This window comes from Podarcis vaucheri (assembly GCF_965113315.1).
Source record: "Podarcis vaucheri genome assembly, chromosome: 5".
Classification (NCBI taxonomy): Eukaryota; Metazoa; Chordata; class Lepidosauria; order Squamata; family Lacertidae; genus Podarcis; species Podarcis vaucheri.
In genome coordinates, this window is record NC_138763.1 from 101,777,958 (window position 1) to 101,797,288 (window position 19,331).

At 39.9% G+C, this 19,331-nt stretch overlaps 1 protein-coding gene across 3 annotated transcripts in view; it reads left to right on the plus strand.

The window, feature by feature from the left end:
- MPPED1 (metallophosphoesterase domain containing 1) overlaps positions 1 to 19,331 on the plus strand; it is a 91,010-nt gene that overhangs the window by 36,414 nt on the left and 35,265 nt on the right. For all 3 annotated transcript variants that reach the window (XM_082223303.1, XM_082223304.1, XM_082223305.1), the window contains exon 5: positions 7,053 to 7,278. In XM_082223303.1, coding sequence (XP_082079429.1) covers positions 7,053 to 7,278 — 226 coding nt within the window. The remainder of the gene's footprint in view (positions 1 to 7,052; positions 7,279 to 19,331) is intronic.

The following is a 19,331-nucleotide window of genomic DNA, read 5'->3' on the forward strand; positions in this document are numbered from 1 at the left end:
CTGTGCTGTCTCTCTAAAATCCTTAGTAAAGGTAAAGGTACCCCTGCCCGTACGGGCCAGTCTTGCCAGACTCTAGGGTTGTGCGCTCATCTCACTCTATAGGCCAGGAGCCAGCACTGTCTGCAGACACTTCCGGGTCACGTGGCCAGGGTGACAAGCTGCATCTGGCGAGCCAGCGCAGCACACGGAATGCCGTTTACCTCCCCGCTGGTAAGCGGTACCTATTTATCTACTTGCACCCGGGGGTGCTCTCGAACTGCTAGGTTGGCAGGCGCTAGGACCGAACGACGGGAGCTCACCCCGCCGCGGGGATTTGAACCACCAACCATGCGATCGGCAAGTCCTAGGCGCTGAGGTTTTACCCACAGCGCCACCCGTGTCCCTCTGAAAAATCCACGTCCCTCTAAAATCCTTACTACTTCCCAAAACACCCTCTCCCTTTCTCTGGAAAATAGCAGTGATTGACAGAAGAGAGGAGATAGGTTTGACTCTGTCCTCCCCTCTTCATGTGCGTGGGGTACTGACCAGAAGAATGCTGCACTACAAAATCGAAGCACATTTGGCCCATTGGCTGCACAGCTTGCCTGGGAGATGAAGATAAAGGGGAAGCAACAAGCCTTCTCAGTCTCTTCTCCCTGTATTATCCTGCTGCTTGGGTGGGCGGGCAGTGAGATCTTTCAGGGATGGGGAAGTTCATTTTGTCAAACCATGGATTACATTGACTTAAAATAATTTTTGTTCAGATTTTTTTTTTTCCGGGGGGGAACTTGGCTCATTACTGGTTGTTATTATTATTACTTATTTTATTTATTGATCATTTTACAAAAATAATCTCAAAGCAACACACAAAGTAGAAGAATCCATACAACACAGCTCAAGGAAATAAAACATTAAAATCAGCAGTAACAAACTAAAAGCAATGATCACTAATAGATAGGAAAAATATCTCCCAACTGAACCATAAATTATAACAAATTATAAGATTATAACAAAATTCCTAGTTGATCTACAGCTAGTTTGGGAGAGCTCACCCATCAGTACTTTGCATCCAACAAAGCAGTTTTTGGAATGATGTCCTCTGCCCATGTTGTGCTCTGCTGACCATTCAAAAGTTGTAAACTTTAATGTACAACTGCAGCTGCCCCCGCTTCTCCTGTCACCCTCCGTCCTCTGCCCAAGAGCTTGCAATTAACCTCTTCCTGCTTTTTATAAAACGTAGGGCTGCTGGGAAGGCTGTGATCAGGAAAGATAGGGTGCCTAAGTGCTAGGGTGACCTTTCTGGTGTAGGTGTAATAAATCAAAGCTGGGAATCATTTTGAGTAATATAAGTACTACAAACGGGTTTTCAGAACCTTGGCAGTATTTTGTTTATTCTTGAAAAACATGATGAACAATAAGGTGAATGGGGCCCTTGAAATGTGGTAATATCCCACTTTTGTTGCTCCAGTAATACGGACCACAGTGTCTCATAATGCTGAAATCCTCACTATAAAGTGCACAGTAGTTTGAAAATTGGAATACTGTGTTTTAGCTGGCACATAAAATTTCCCCCCAATCCATTTCATATTCCTTAATTTGTAAAATAAATGTTCAAAATGAATAAACAAAGCAATTATCAGCTATAAGCTATAGACAGACACATGCCCATTAGACTGATACCGTCAAATTAAAGAATGAAGTGAAAAATGAAAAACAGAACTCACACTCACAAAGTTAATGGTGAAAGTTAGGGATATAGATAATATGCAGTTACACACAAAAATCAGAAAAATGGCTAATTATATTTTGCTCTAGTTATAGATGTATATACACCTGCCAACTGAGGATTAAATTTCAAGCATCTGGTGAATTGGACTTTAGTCCCCAAAAGCTTATGCTACAATAAAAACAAGAAATACAGCAGATTTATAAAGATAATTCTAAAACATGTTGGAAGTATGGGCAGTGGAGCTGAGAAGACTCAGAGCTGGTGTCAGGTGAGCTTCTTTGGAGAAGGAATTCTATATATGAGTTTTTACAAATGAGAAAACCCTGTTCCCAGTCACTATTCATCTGCCATCAGATGGTGCGTGGACCTGAATGTAGACTTCTGATGATAAATGAGGGACTCAGGCAGGTATCTGTGAAAATGGCAGTCCCTTGGGTCCCTTGACTATATTCTCTACTCGTTCCCAGCCTAACTGGACTCTGGTAACTCTTCAAATGCAACCCCATGTATAACACTTTGTAGTAATCAAGTTGGGAGGTTAACAGGTCACGGGCCACTATGACCATGCTAGCTGATAAAGGGGTTGCAACTTACGTATCACCCTTACGTGAACCACCAAGCATTGAACCTAATATTTTAGAAGGTTTGCAACTTCATTCAGAATAGATTGAACATCATCTCCCTGGTTAGGTGAAACATCTACAATGTCTCACCTGGACTAAACTTCATTTTATTGGCCCTCATCAAATCCATTATTGCTTTCAGATGTTGTTTCAGCATGTCTACTATCTCACTTGAGTCCCAACAAAAAGGAGCTGGGTGCCATCAGCAGAGTGATGGTTCCTCACTCCAAATCTTCATACAATCTTACTCAGCAGCTTCAAATACATGCTATGGGAGACAAGATGGAACCTTTGGGATCCAACAGCATAAACACCAAGGAGCCAAACTGCGATTTCCCACTACCACTTTCTGAGCTGGCCAATATTCTACAGTTTCCCCAACCCACATTACAAGTGTTCTTCTCTCTCTTATTACACCAAAAACATAGGCAGTATACAGAACACCATAAAGAGAGACAGAAAAAGTTTACATTGAGGGCTTCTTTTAACCTGATCATATTAGGAAATATGTCAAAGGGTAAGAGTTTTCAAATTTTATATATTAGGCTAATCACTGTGCCCTGTTATTTATTAATAATTTGCACTATTTGATTTAGCATCTGAAAAGCTAATTTAGACATGCCTAAATGGGCACCCAGTCAATTTCTTCCTCTCCTTTGAAAGGCAGGCTCTTTTTCTATGTTAAGAACTGGTTTTCAAACTCCTGTAAGTTTCAAAACTGGTTTGTCATGCAGTAAAGTACTTCTGCTGCTCAAGAAAAACTTGTCTGTTAGGCAGAGAAACAGTTGCATATTTCTTTACATCCTGGTCTTGTAAATTAATTTGAAATCATTGGAAATAATACACAAGACTTTCTAGTACAGAAGGATTTTCAATATTTGTGGTAATTGCCATGCCATGTCTGTTACGTTATGCTTAAGTGATGGGAAATTGTATGTTATCTTTCTAATTCATAAAAGAAGCCCAAATGCAGAAGCAATTTACCTTGCAAAAGAATGCTTTCAGAGTACTCTGGAATGGCAAAAGTATTCTGCATAATTTAACTTTAGATCACAAGACAGCACTCCGCCAACCATCTATACTGGAGTAGCTGTGGATTAGTGTTAGTAGGATTTTAGTGCAACCACATTTTACTGACTTATTTGATTGGAATATCCCATCCTGCTCACTCCAGTCCAGTGATTTACTTCAGATAGAGTAGCTTCCTCACTTTGAATGGCTTCTCCGTGCATTAGGAGCATAAGAAGCTGCTGCCTTGTACCAGGACAGAATGTACTTGTCCATTTAGATAAATATTTTCTACTTAGGAAAAGGTATTTCATATCAGCTGTTACTAGTTCCTTTTAGCTGGAGATGCCAAAGACTGAACATAGGATCTTCCGAATGTGGGATGCAAAGCTCTGCTGCTAATTTAATTTATTTCATTAACCTTGTAGGCTGTACTTCATTTCAAAAGAATCAGAGCCATTTCCAATGTACTATAAAACAATATGTTATACAAAGAAACAACAAACATATAAAACTAAGTTAATTTTAAAACCACCATTGATGACAAACCAGCAGTGGTTTGACACATCTCAAGACCTCAAATTGTCTAGATTTCATTCACTAAATTCCTGGGAGAACAGATAGATTTTAACCTAAGGTTACCAGACATCCCCGTTTCCTGGGGACAGTCCCCGGATTTACAAATCAGTCCCCATACAAAATTCATTGAAGTTGAAAAGTGTCCCCGGATTCATTGAAAAAAATCTGGTAACCTTATTTTAACCTGATGCCTGAATTCCATCAAAGCTGGGTCATTCTATGCCTACTGATGGAGAGAGTTCTAGTTGGGGTTTTTATTATGGATAAGGACTGATCCCGTATTGCCACTTGCCGTGCAACAGCTGACAACAAAAAGGGTGACCTCTGCCAACCTCAGAGTCCAAATTGGTTGATATAGGAAGAGGTGTGGCCAGGCTATCGTGGTCCAGGAACAACCACAGCTAATATACAGTCCTAATACACAGTGGAAATAGTCACTATTTCAGTTCAGAGCCTCATGTTCAGCACTGAATCTGTCACTTGAGGGTAAGTGCAACTCTGAGCCTCTTGGGCTTGCTGATCAGAAGGTTGGCAGTTCAAATCCGCATGATTGGGTGAGCTGCCATTGCTCTTTCTCAGCTGCTGCTAACCTAGCAGTTTGAAAGCATACCAGTGCAAGTAGATAAATAAGTACCACTGCGGTGGGAAGGTAAACAGTGTTTCTGTCCTCTCTGGCTTCTGTAATGGTGTTCCATTGCACCAGAAGAGGTTTAGTCATGTTGACCATGTCTGTGGACAAATGGTGGCTCCCTCGGCCTGAAGTGAGATGAGCACTACAACCCCATAGTCACCATTGACTGGACTTAACTGTCCAGGGGTTATTTACCTTTAGCTTTACCATTCACCCAATTTCCAGGCAGGGAAACCACCCGTGCCTCTGTCTTGTGAGGATATGGCTTCAGTTTATTGGCCCTCTTCCAACTCATTACTGCTTCCATGGACCAGTACCTCCCAAGATGTCAAATACTGGGGACCAGGGGTCCAAGCAGGCAACTATTTGTGCATCTGAACATACAGTGGTGCCTCGCAAGATGAAATTAATTCGTTCTGCGAGTTTTTTCGTCTTGCAAATTTTTCGTCTTGCGAAGCAATGCACCCTGGGTATTAACGGTTTTAAGAAAAAGGAAACAAACTTGCAAGACGTTTTCGTCTTGCGAAGCAAGCCCATTGGGAAATTCGTCTTGCGAAGCAACTCAAAAAACCAAAAACTTTCGTCTTGCGAGTTTTTCGTCTTGCGAGGCATTCGTCTTGCGAGGTACCACTGTATATAGCTCTGTGAATGAGAACTACTGAACAGCAAGTTCTTCTGTGGTTGAGCAAGCATGAATATTTATCATATTATGGCCTAATATTTAGTTTGGGGAAAATAATCAGGTCATTTTCTGTAATGTAAGGCTTACTGACTTGCCAATAGGTATGGAGAAGCTTGAAAAAAGCTGTGCTGCAAACTCATCAAAAATAGAGTTGTTAATTGAACAGCTGACGGACCTATAACCACAACGATGCAGCTACCTCTATGATAAATGTTGCTGTACATTTAAAGTCATTTGATAATTTGCTTAAGTAACATCCATAGACAGCAGCATGACATAAATACATTATTTGAAGCAACAACTATATCCAGCTTAAGGGTTTTTGTTTAGTAGATTTAGTAGGTTTAGATGAGCTGGAAATCATTTAGAAATCACAGTGGAAATGGAATTGTTCATGCAAGTTTAGTACAGTGGTACCTCTGGTTATGTATTTAATTCGTTCTGGTGGTCCGTTCTTAACCTGAAACTGTTCTTAACCTGAAGCACCACTTTAGCTAATGGGGCCTCCTGCGCCGCTGCTGCACGATTTCTGTTCTCATCCTGAAGCAAAGTTCTTAACCTGAAGTAATATTTCTGGGTTAGTGGAGTCTGTAACCTGAAGCAAATGTAACCTGAGGTACTACTGTATTGAATTTTCTTCTATATTTTATAAGGATACTAGTTTGAAGCTTGTTAACAGTTATAGCACTTGTGTGATATTAGCAGCTCATGTTGGTGTCAACATATATATGAGAAGGAGACAAGTCTTTTCAAACTGCAATTGAAATTATATCTTAAATTTCAAGAAGAGTTTTGAATAAATCTAATTTTATCATAAGGGCAGAAAATCCTGATGTGCAGTAAAGAATAGAGATGAAAGAGGGTGGGCTTTTTTATTTTAAAAAAGTACATATGTCCAGGTTATATTAAAGCTAGATTTGTTAGCTATCATTTCAGAATCAATATTCATGTAGATGAGTAATTTTGATAGGATTTCAGGGTAGGGGGATCCATTTTAGCTTGTATGGAAAAATAGGTGTCTAGGGGGGAAATGGGTAAGAATGGATATTTACCGAAGTACTATACTAATGTATATTGACAGTTAGGGCCACATGAGATGTGATAGATGAGTTTTGTGTGTTTAAGTACGGAAATGTCATAAACACAATAGGAGCAGGTATTTCAGTAGCAAAATATGTACCTGAGTAAGAGGTGCTGAACTTTATCCACACCTGTTTTTTTACCTTCCAGGTGCTTTTTGTGTAGTTGACCTCACTTCTAGTACCACAACTCAAATGAGGAGAACAGTGCTTGGGGAACAAAGTTGGATCATAAATAGTTGATCAATTGACTAGTCAAATAATGGCCATGCATTTAAACAACGTAAAATATACATAAAACCTGAACATGTTTGATACTTTTAGTAATGACACAAACAAATTTGTCAGCTATTCTTGTGAAACACTAAAATTAACTTTTAATTTGCAATGAATTATAACTTTTAATTATGGTAAGTAAAATTTCTACAAATGTGCAAAAATTGCTGAACAATTCTTCACTTTGGTTATTATCCCACAAGAAGCAAATATTTAAAGGGTTTGAATTGCCAAGAACTTGAAGAAGTGCAAGCCATATTGCTTTCCTAGGTATAATCACTATGAGTTTCATCTTTGGACTTCCTTTGGAATGATTGGCAACATCGGTGGCATAATTTGAATATGCACTTACACTTACACTTAATTTTATTTACGGCTATTAGCCCATATGCAGACTTCATTTTGGGGTTTTTAAAAATAAGTGTAACAATAAATGGGTTTATTGTGTTTTCTCCCTACCATTTAGGCAGCCTACCATATGAATACAAGATTGTGATAGCAGGCAATCATGAACTGACGTTTGACCAAGAGTTCATGGCGGACTTAATCAAGCAGGACTTTTACTACTTTCCCTCTGTATCCAAGCTGAAGCCAGAAAGCTACGAAAATGTGCAGTCTCTCTTAACAAATTGCATATACCTTCAAGATTCAGAAGTGACAGTAAGGGGCTTCAGGATATATGGCTCCCCTTGGTAAGTATTTAAAAACTTAACAGAATTGATTAATTCTAAAATTGTTCTCATTTTGATGGTTATACAACAGGAAAAATGGAAACCCGGGGTTTTTTTACAGCCAGAACTTGCTGTGTGGTGAATTCCGGCACCCCTTTGTTGCGTTCCGGCACCTTTTTAGTGTTGCTGCCGGAATGGCTCTCATAGCTGCATGCTGGAGACGGCATGCAGTAGGTCGCTGCGATCTGGGCAGCAGCGCACCTCTTTTTCTTGGGAGTTCCTGCACCTCTTTTTCTAGAAAAAAAACCATTCCATATATTTTATAACAAGGTTTCAACAGTTAAATGATTTATAAATTAGATGAATTAAGAACTTTTGATCAACTAAAAAGTGTCTTCAATTTATCAGGGAGCAGATTATAAATATTTGAATACAGGTCCTTATAAAAACTCTGTATAGCATGGAAGGATATACATATTCTGTCTTCCCTCATGCACAAGAGGAGGCATGATAGATGTGTTGAAACCCAGAATAATCCCTGGCATTTTCAGATAGGACCTTGATCGGAGGCAGGGAAGCCTTTTCCTTACTGGCAGACCCCATATTATATAAGATCTCCCATAAAAACAAAAGAATGATGATAGGTTGCCACCAGACACAGTGAATCTCCTGCCATATCAAAGGACTGATCAGCTGCCAGAGAAGCTTCTATACCCTACTGCCAAGGGCTCCTCCCTTCAACCCAGTTTGAAGTCTATGGGAACCTGAGAGCAAAAGAAGCAGGAAAAGATTGATGTTGAATTTACTTGGAGCCTAGTTATTATGGGTGCCATCCTGGGTGCCTTCAGGAGGGATATGAATTGAATAAATAATAATAACTAATAGGTAAAGGTAAAGGGACCCCTGACCATTAGGTCCAGTCGCAGAAGACTCTGGGGTTGCGGCACTCATCTTGCTTTGTTGGCCGAGGGAGCCGGCGTACAGCTTCTGGGTCATGTGGCCAGCATGACTAAGCCGCTTCTGGCGAACCAGAGCAGCGCACAGAAACGCCGTTTACCTTCCCGCCAGAGCGGTACCGATTTATTTACTTTCACTTTGATATGCTTTCCAACTGCTGGGTTGGCAGGAGCAGGGACCGAGCAACGGGTGCTCACCCCGTGGTGGGGATTCAAACCACCAACCTTCTGATCGGCAAGCCTTAGGCTCAGTGGTTTAGACCACAGCGACACCCACGTCCCTTCTAACTAATAGGTACCTACAAGTAAAAAAAAGCTAATCAGTTCTGGCCAGTTAATCTTTGTAAAAAGAGGCTTAACTTGAGGGTGTATGTTCAGAAATACAGTGGAACCTTGGTTCTCGAACTTTATCTGTTCTGGAAGTCTGTTCGACTCCCAAAATGTTCGAAAACCAAGGTGCGGCTTCTGATTGGCACAGGCACCCTGGAAACAGTAGCCAACAGCCACATCAGATGTTCAGCTTGCGAAAACCGTTTGAAAATGGGAATACTTACTTACTTCTGGGTTTTCGCCATTCAGGAGCCAATTTGTTCGTCAACTAAGCTCTTTGAGAACCAAGATTCCACTGTAACTACTAATCCAGGTTCACAGTGGAGGTGAGAAATCCTGGACGCCCTGGGTGGCGCTGTTGAGCTACTTTGGAGTATGTGGAACTCATCCTATTGGCTATAAGACCTGGAAGACCAGCTCCCTTCATTACAGGCCTTTTCCCACCTGACCTGGGAGGGCGGGGCCCTGACTAATTCCAGCTACAAAAGTTGAGGCTGCTGAACAAACTCTTGGGCTGGGGTGTTGTTTAGGACGTTTTGTTGCAATGGTGGTGGGAGGTCGTTTCTGTTATTGATAGCAAATTTTTGTATTGCTATTTTAGCTTTCTTATTTATATGGAAATTGTTCAATATGTCCGTGTATATATAGAGAGAGAGCAAGCTGCCTTGAAACTTTCAAAAGGTGACATAAAAAAAAAAGATTGCTTGCTCATGGGTCTGAGGAGAACTCCTGTATGAAATTCTGCAGAGTTGTGTTTGATTCCAACGTTTTATGGTGTGAGTCAATGGCTACATAAGAAATTTGAGACGGGTAGCCCTGATAGTTACAATGAACAAATAAGAGTCTTCAGACACCTTTAAGACCAAAAGATTTATTATAGCATAAGCCTTTATAGTCTACAGCCCATGTCATCAGAAATGTGAAATATTATTCTTGGAGCCAAAGTTGGCATGATGCCAGAGATGTATGTGAACTACATCTCCCCAAATCATCACTTTTGTCTTACTCTTTTGATTAAAAGCAGCTGCAGGTTATGGAGAGCCAACGTGGAAAAGGGAGGGATATCCAACTCTTCCCTTTATGTTGACACCCTAATGCAAATCCCCATTCCAAAGCCAGTATTAGTTGTGGAATGGAAAACATGCAGAAAATGTATTTCCCTGTGTTTTTTCCCAGTGTTGATAGAGGGTGTGAATTAAGGAATTAAGCTTATTGAGGGCCAATGTTTTTAAAAAACATTGGAAGAGAAATTGTTTGATATATGTGACAATAGAATATAGTGATGTGGTGGTTTTGCTTGATGAAGCATCAACAGAAGTATAGTGTCCAGATCAAGGGAAGTAATAGACTCCAGACCACACCTGGAGTCCTATGTCCAGTTCTGGGCACCACAATTTAAGAAGGATGTTGACAAACTGGAGTGTGTGCAGAGTAGTTGGATCAAGGGTCTGGATGATCTAGGGTCTGGAAACCAAGGGTTTGGAAACCAAGCCTTATGAGGAATGGTTGAAGGAGCTGGGTATGTTTAGCCTGGAAAAGAGGAAACCGAGAGGAGATATGATAGCCATTTTCAAATATCTTAAGGGCTATCACATGGAAGATGGAGAAGTCTGTTTTCTCCTGCTCTGGAGGGTAGAACTCGAACCCATGGCTTCAGGTTACAAGAAAGGAGATTCTGAATAAACACCAGGAAAAAATTTCTGACAGTAAGAGCTGTTCGGCAGTGGAACCTCTTGGGAGGTTATGGACCCTCTTTCTTTGAAGGTTTTTAAGCAGAGGTTGAAGGACCATCTCTCATTGATGCTTTAGCTGAGATACCTGCATTGCAAGGGGGTTGGACTAGATGACCCTCGGGGTCCCTTCCAACTCTACAATTGTATAAGATGTATCCAGCCACGGTGATGCAGGAACTCTTCTTCTTTGCCGATCACTCGTAGCCAAGTAAGATTGTCTTCCATGAACATGGTCTTAACAGTGAGTCCGTAAGTGACTGTGGAGGCCAATTCTGGATCCACAAATCCTTCCACAATGGGGACATAGGTTTCCAGCGGGGAGTTGATCATGGTGAGGGTTTGCCAAGCATGCCTTCCTCTTAGCACGTTTCCCCCTTTTGTCCTGAGTTTGAGCGTCTTCAAAGTTCATGACACCTTTGGTAAAGACTGTTCTCCAGTTGGAGCGCAGGCCAGTGTTTCGCAGTTGTCGGTGTTTGTGCTACAATTTTAAAGATTTGCATTGAGAAAGTCTTTAAACCTCTTTTGTTGACCACCAGCATTACACTTTCCATTTTTAAGAGTAGTTGCTTAGGAAGACGATAATTGGGCATCCGAACAACATGACCAGTACAACAGAACTGATGTTGAAGAATCATTGCTTTGACACTGGTGATCTTTGCTTCTTCCAGTACAGTGGCATTAGTTCACCTATCTTCCCAAGTGATATGTAATTTTTTCAGAGACACTGTTGATGGAATCTTTCAAGGAGCTGGAGATGGCATTTATAAGTGGTCCATGTTTCACAAGCACGCAGTAAGGTTGGTAGTACAATAGCTTTGTAAACAAATATTTTGGTTTCCCTGCAAATGTCCTGGTGCTCAAACACTCTGCCCTTCAATCGGGAGAAAGCTGCACTTGCAGTGCTCAGGCGATGCTGGATTTTGGCATCAACATTGGCCCTTGTGGAAAGATAGCTGCCCAGGTAGCAGAAGTGATTGACACTTTCCAACGTTACACCATTGAGTTGGTTTTGTGGCACTGCAGAGAGGTTGTTTTGTGCTTGTTGGCGCAGCACTTTGGGTTTTTGGATGTTGAGCAATAGGCCAAGCTTTTCTGCAAAGATATTTTGGATGGTTTGAAGGTCATCCTCCGAGTGTGCACACACTACGTTGTCATCAGCATACAGTGGTGCCTCGCAAGATGAAAAGAATCCGTTCTGTGATTCTCTTCGTCTAGCGGTTTTTTCGTCTTGCGAAGCAAGCCCATTGACGGATTAGCGGATTAGCGCTATTAGCGGCTTTTAGCGGCTTATCTGCTGATCGGATCAGCTGATAAGCGGCTTAGCGGCTTTGAAAAAAGGGGGGGGAAACCAGCAGGAACTCGCAAGACATTGTCGTCTTGCGAAGCAAGCCCATAGGAAATTCGTTTTGCGAAGCACCTCCAAAACGGAAAACTCTTTCGTCTAGCGAGTTTTCCGTCTTGCGAGGCATTCGTCTTGTGGGGCACCACTGTACTTAAGCTCTATGACAGAAGTTATGGTAACCTTACACTTTGCTTTCAGCCTACTCAGATTAAATAGCTTTCCATCTCTTCAATGTATGATTTCTACTCCGGTGGGGAGTTTCCTTCAACAATGTGTAGGATCATGGAGATGAAAATAATAAATAGAATTGGGACGATAACACAACCCTGTTTATCACCTGATCCCACTGTGAATGGTTCACTGAGAGCCATTGTTATCTGTGATTGTTGCTGTCATATTATCATGGAGGAGCTGAAGGATGTTTACAAATTTATTTGGGCACAGATTTTCATAAGGACAGTCCACAGGGCATTACGATTTACTAAGGCCTTAGTCAGGTCAATAAACACCATATACAGGAGTTGGTTTTGCTCTCTGCATTTTACTTGAAACATTCAAGCGGTGAAAATCATGTCCACTGTCCCCCTAGAAGATCTAAAACCATTTGGGGATTCAGGAAGGGTAGCCTCAGATATTGTGAGGTGACGGTTTGCTAAGATCCTTGCAAGAATTTTGCTGGCTGTAGCTAATAAAGAGACACCTTGACAGCTTCTGCAATCCATTCTTTCACCTTTTTTTTAAAGATATAATTTTGGCATCCCTAAAGTCTGTTGGGATCTCCTCTCTCTCCCAGATTTTTTCCGATTAGCTTGTGAAGTTGTGTAAGTTCAATTCCACCCACTTTGAAGAATTCGACAGGTATCTTGTCAGGCTTTGTTGTTTTTCATTTGCTTAATAGCTGTACACAACTCTCCCAGTTTTGGAGATACTGCAGGCTCATTTCTAATTTGTTTTTGTGGCATTTGTGAGAAGACCTCAGCAGCTATGGGGGAGTTGTGATTAAGGAGATGCTGATAATGTTCTTTCCAGTGCAGTGCAATAGCTTCTTTATCTTGTAGAAGTGTGGTACTGTCTGTTTAGCCATGATTTGTTGGCCCATAGATAGTCTTTGTGGCTTTAAAGAAACTCTGTGCATTATGAGTGTTGGCTAAGTGCTGGATCTCTTGAGCTTTTTTACCCACCAGGTGTTTTTGCGTTCTCTGGTTCTTCTTTGACCCTCAGCCTTAGCGTTGGCATAGAGTTTTTTCTTAGTGGCACAGTTTCTATCTCTTTGCCAGATCTGAAAGGCCTTCCTTTTCTTGTCAATCATGCATTCAGTCTCACTGTCGTTCTCAGCAAACCAGTCCTGAGGTATAATCTTCATAGCCATCGTGGAATTGCTGATCTGTCCAGCAGTCATTGGCACTCGGCATAGTTCTGGTAAGGAGCACATCACAGTGATCTTCAGCTCATACAGTTTACAGCTCATACAGATAACCCCACCAAAGTGGATTTTGTTTTTTGTGATTTTGTTTCTATGTGTTCTGTAGGATTGGAATGTCCCAATTTTTCATGAAGAAGATGTGTATTCCACAGTTCCATTGAAGTGCAAAAAAGTACAAAATATGATAATACTGTATGTGAAGAATATTATGTGCTTTGGGGGGATCAACTTCTGTTTCAAAACAATAAGATTTCTAGTACTGCAATATATGGCTGCTAAAATAGAAGTAAAGGCATTTGCAAAACATCTGGTAAAATATCAGAAGCCAGTATTGTGGTTACATAACATTTTCCATTGGTCTTCAGGTAGTACTTTGGTGCCTTGCCAAACTTCTTATCTCATCCCTGGTGAAATCAGGAAAATTTGTTTTATTTATACAGGTTGCAGAATGCAGCGTTTTCTTTGCCATTTTGGTAGTTTTAGTACAGCATACAGGGAATACTAGGTGTGCATAATCAGGATGTATACTTATATTGGAAGTTCAATAAACCCACAGTAAACTTTGTTACAATTTTAACCTTTTAAAGAAAATACTGAGGTGTCTGGTTTACGGTTCTATATTGTTGTTCTTTACAAGTCACATAAGTCTGGTATATAGGAAACAAGTTGTCAGACCTAATGCACATACCTCAGTGTGAATTTTCACAGTGTGAGTAAACTGTGAAATATATTGCAATTTTTTTCTAAATGAAAATTGGCATTCACCAGCTTGATGCTTGTATTGGTGTTAATCCTCCCCACCTGCTGATTGTTGTGCATTTATCTAAATTTAAAACCACATTTCACTTGAAATGCACCCATTTATCTCCAATATCCAAATGGTTTTGTATTTTCTGCCTATCCACCTGCTGTTTTCAGTTTGATCTTCCAAGTTAATTCTGTGTCTGTTATACATACAGCCAGTACAAAAACTAAGATTGGCTTCTAAAATTACGAAGTAAATAACTACCATTCCCAATAGTATTTTTTTCTGTGGCATACCACTTTTGGCACCTATTACTAATTTGTAAATCTAATGTAAACATAGTAATTATCCTTTGACAATATTTCTGGACTCTTTCTTGGTATCTTCACAGTCGAAAGATGTAGATTCAAAAAAGACCTGCATTGCAGGTACAAGGAAGGAAAAGTAGTGGTGTTCTTAAATAATATATTCTGCACTGCGGAAACAGTAGATGATGTTATACAATAGCAAACACTTCCACAAATTGCAGAGAGATCCTGCTGAAGCAGAACCTTGCTCTTTCTAGTGGCAGCTGCTGTGCCCAAATGGCTAAATGAACTGGACTTCCCTCCTTCTGACAGGTTCTGTTCAGTGTATTGCTGTCATTGCCCAAACAAATAGATATTGCTTAATCAGTAATACTTAATCTTTGGAATAAGAATGGGGTAAGATGCAAGACTCAGGTCATTGTTTTCTGGAAGCTCCTCACCCCTCTTGATTTATCCTCATCTGGACTACCAGGCAAAGTGCAAGTGCTAGGAAGAGGTTTTCAAACACCTGCCTCTTCTTACTGTATGAAGGAGATTGCTGCCTCTTTCCAGAGGCTGATTTGGATGAGTCATTAGGCAGTGTGTTAAGGAATAGTAAATTGTTCCCTTGTAGGTTTTCATATATAGGATTGTAGTCTTCCACCATATGGTTTCATTGTTGCTTTCCAAAAGTGATTATGGAAGTTAGTCATCCTCATAAAGCCTCAAAAGATCAGAATTATAATGTGGTGGGTTGATGCAAAGATATACCTTGCATTTCTCTTATGTGCTATCCATTCTTCTCAGAAGGAAATGAGCTTTCACCAAATAAAATATTTTAAGAGGTGAGAAAACAATTGAACACTCTGTTCCTTGATAAGATTGATGTAGAGTTTCTTCTAAATTTGCTGACTGAACAGGTTATTTGATGAGGAAAAGTGTGCAATTATTCCTTTGCACAAGTGAGGTTCAAATAGGCTGTCAAAGAAAACTGGATTCAGATCTTTACTCCTCCTCCCAGTTGATAGATGTGATTACTCCTTTTCTAATTGGGTTGCACAAACATCATCCCAACAGTTGCACAAGAGCACATCTGGATAAGGCATCTGGTCTTTTGCCTATGTTTTCCCAGCTGTTACTGTGCTCTTTCACATATACAGTATAATTAGCGAGCTTGCTAATCACATTTATCGGCCAGCAGCACAACCTCAGAATTTGAAAAAGTGTTCCTGTGATCACTGAAATTGACATCCAATAACTGATCACCAGGTTGCGAACCAGGATTGCTCATGGAATTTAGAACTCCAGATTGGCTGGAATGATTCACATGATCATAAACACAATGTTTGAACCTTGTGTTAGGATAATCTGTTAGGATTGTGTTAGGATAATCTGACCACTGCAGTCTCTATATTACTTACAGCAACTACCAGTCCACAGTGTCACCTCATATTCCAGTTATTTCATTCATTCCTCTTCTACTGATGATACTTCTCAGAGCTTCTTTCATTGTTCATTAAACGTTTCTCCATAAGTAAAATACAATGCATAAGTAAAATACTATGCAACATCAAGACTGATAGGTTTATTTCGTACTAAAGATCCAATACCAGTTTTGCTAGTGATTGTCTTTTCTCAGACACTGTGCAGATTTTAACTATTGTCAAAGTGCATATCAATTGAAATAAAATACTTATTTAATTAAATGTAACTTATTTAAATATTAGTGTCCACTCCTATGTTGAGAAATTCAGGATTGCATTTCTGTCTTCAAATTAATGTTGAATTAATCTGAATATAGCTTTTAAACTTACATGCCTAAAAAGTCCGCTAAAGTTCCGAAATGTTTGAAAACTGAAAGCTGAAGCCTCAAAACGGAAGCCTTAATACGTAAAACTCAAAGCAGAAGCTGTGTTTCCTGTTTGACTTCCGAGGCATATTAAAAAAACAAGGCATTTACTTCTGGGTTTTTGGCGTTCGAGATCCGAAACGTTTGACTACGGAGGTGTTTGAAAACCGAGGTACCACTATATTGCTATATGATGGGAGGTTGATGTCTTAAATTTGATGAGGTTTAGTATTCTTTGGAGCATAGAGAAGATACTTTATTTCAGATGTTCAGTAAATTAAAGTTAAACGTGACAGATGCTTAATCTTTTCTTAAAAATACAGAATTGATCAGCATGTTAAAAAAAATATATTTTAGCATTCAACACACACCGTTTTTATTAGAGCATTGAATTGACATTTTATGCCCAATGTTGTACTTACTTGGGCTCGCCATTCTAGAAGCCACCATTTCTTTTCAAAACTCTTCATTACTCTTTCAAGTATCATTCTCAACTCTGACTCAAACATACTCCCAGCAAATCGCAGATGAAAACAGATACGTGCTTGCACCATCCCTGTTCTCACAGCATTTGCTACTTTGTGAACACCACATCCTTAATAATGGCTATAGATTACTGAAGGTTTTTCACTGCCTAGCTGTATACTGCAAATATTTACCCAGCACTAGTCTACCCACTGATTGTGTATAGGCCAGGCTAGGTCAGGGGGGAAAACATGGGTGACTATCTCAGACAAAACAAGCATGCAGTGGTTTTGCAACAATGTCATATAGATTCTCCATAAATTAATAAGTGAATGAAGAATTACAATTCCAGAGAAAGGGACTAGTCTGGAAGCAATGCATACAGTTAAAACTTCATTCAATGTGAATGCTATCATTTCACACTCTTTTAAACAATATAATGCAAAAGTATGGACTTCATATAACTTTTTTCAACTGCATGGGCCTTACAATAATTTATTTAATTTTTAGCTATTTTGGAAATGGAAAGGAAAATAACTGATGTCTTGAGGTGTGTCTATTGTGGACCTTTATGCTTTTCACTTCTCCTTTAAGGGACACATACTATACACACTGTGCCTAGTAGCTGAATGTTAGAGGCGATTCCACTGAAAAGCACTGTGAATGTGATATGAAAGCTCAGTCCATGGAATACAGTGGTGATATATTCACTCACAGTAGTCATCATTTGAGGCTTCAGTCATCAGATGATGTACATGCATTGTTGGAATTCCTGCTGCATGATTGCAGTCATGGGATTTTTGTCTATCACATGACGGTGTATATTTTGACTCCACAAAGTGCGAAGTGACGGAGACAGGATGCTTGTGTTACTGTGTTCCATGAAGTGGGAATATTGTCCTTTGTTTTTCCTCTTTGCTGTCTAATGCTAGAGAGAGAGGGTGCCATGTTCCAGTGCTCCGTGTGTGTTTATATGTAAATAAAGTAGATTAGCCAAAATGCTGAGTTGTTGAGATCTGCTACGCAACTGCGCAAACTCTGCGGATCCCTAAGTGTGCAAGTGTCTGTTGGCATCGATCGCTGTGATGTTCCGGCAGAAGAAAGCTTTTGAAGCTCCTGAATAATCGACCAGGAGGGAGAGAACATGCCAGTCGGGCATGTGTCTCTGCCAGGGTCCTACTTGATTGTAGACTGAGCTCCTGACATGCATATGTGTGCCCTTTGTCCCAGAAATAATCAATGTATGTTTCCTGCACATTCTCAGGGTTTCCATATGTTGTATTTGCTTGCCTGGGATTAAAGTTTCTAGGATCTAGTTTTCTAGGAATGTGAAGTACCCAAATATGTTTCTGGAAAGTATCCAGCATTTTAGCTTGTACTAGCAGACAGAATGATCACTGTATGGCTGAACAGGTACATTTTTTTGTTGTTGGCACAAATGGAACAAATTCAATGCATAAATGCGACTACAATAATACTCAAGGAGGCTGGGGCAGTGACAAGGAAGTAGGTCAGTGGGTGAACCCATGCCAAACTTGCATGAAGAACTTGCACCATTTTAATGATGTCTGGGGCTTTGTGTAAAAAACAACCGTGAAGTGGAATACAAACAGTGACAGATTATAGTATGTTATATAGCATGTGTCTCCTCAGCAGGTACAAAAAATGGGATGAAAAGCTCCTCCTCAGTCACAACCAGGAATGAGCATCCTGTTAAATTTAATTGTTTGTTTCCTCGCTTATTATAATGGTCATATATGCAGGATAATTTCAAAAGTATACCAGACTCTTACTTGTATGATTGTGGTATGAATTTTCTTTCTTCAGCACAATGTTTTTAAATCTTTATTTGCTATACCGTAATCATAGTCAAAAATCTTTGCATATTTTTGAAGGGAGTTAATCCTTGCATGCATGTATTATAACACGTAGTTCAGTTTTTAGTTACTTAAGAGAAAATAATTGAATTTTCAGAGTAAGTTAAGAAGTGTACTCCATTCAGCTGTCTTTTAATTTAAGGCCTACAAAATAAGAGACCTGTAATTTCACTATGGGGAATTGCTTCATTTTCAAGCAGTTCATAAAGCACAGGAATTTTAAAAAACCAATCCCCGAAAGCATTTCTTTTTCTTTTTCTTTTTCCTCGTTTCCTTAAAAGTTTAATTTTATGAGGAACATCTGCGGGGGTTTTTTACGTTTTAGGTGGGGTTTTTTGTTTATGCTATAAAATAAAAACTTCTACTAATTGTTCTTAATTTAATAGGGTGTCCATTCTTAAGGGGCAATCTTGCCATTGTGCATCCATGGATAAACCCCATTTACTTGCTATAAAGGCAAAAGTCACTGTACAATTACTTATATTTAAGTTCCATTCATTTCTGTGGTATATAGGCATATACAGCTGGGTTGGAGCCATTTAAACTAATGGGTTAGCTCCAGATGTGCAGTATAATTCTGCACATGTTTACTCAGATTCAAATCCCAATATGTGTGTAGAATGAGACTTACTCCCAGGTAAATGTGTATAGGATAGAAAGCTGCCTTTGATACTCCAACAATGCTTCCTTCCAGCCAATAATTTTTAGAATTCTCCCTTCTCTTCTGGCCACAGTTCTGGTCCAATGGGGCGAGGCAGACTGCCCATTTACTTAACAAATCCAAACAGCCAGATTTTGGTTGTCTCTGTAGAAATAACCAGCAGCTCACTACTATATCACCCATATATACAAATTGTGTACAAATGAGAAGGTGCATGGCCGAGTTTTTTTCTGAAATATCATGTTTGTGCCATTGTTTTAGTGCACTTAATTTGTCGTTAACCAGATAAACAGAAGGCAGAAAGTCAGAAGAGGTGTTTTTTGTCCTCTTTATTTTACTGAGATAGTTTCAGCTTTAATAATTTTTGTCTACATATTAGATATATAATATGCATGCGCACACACAC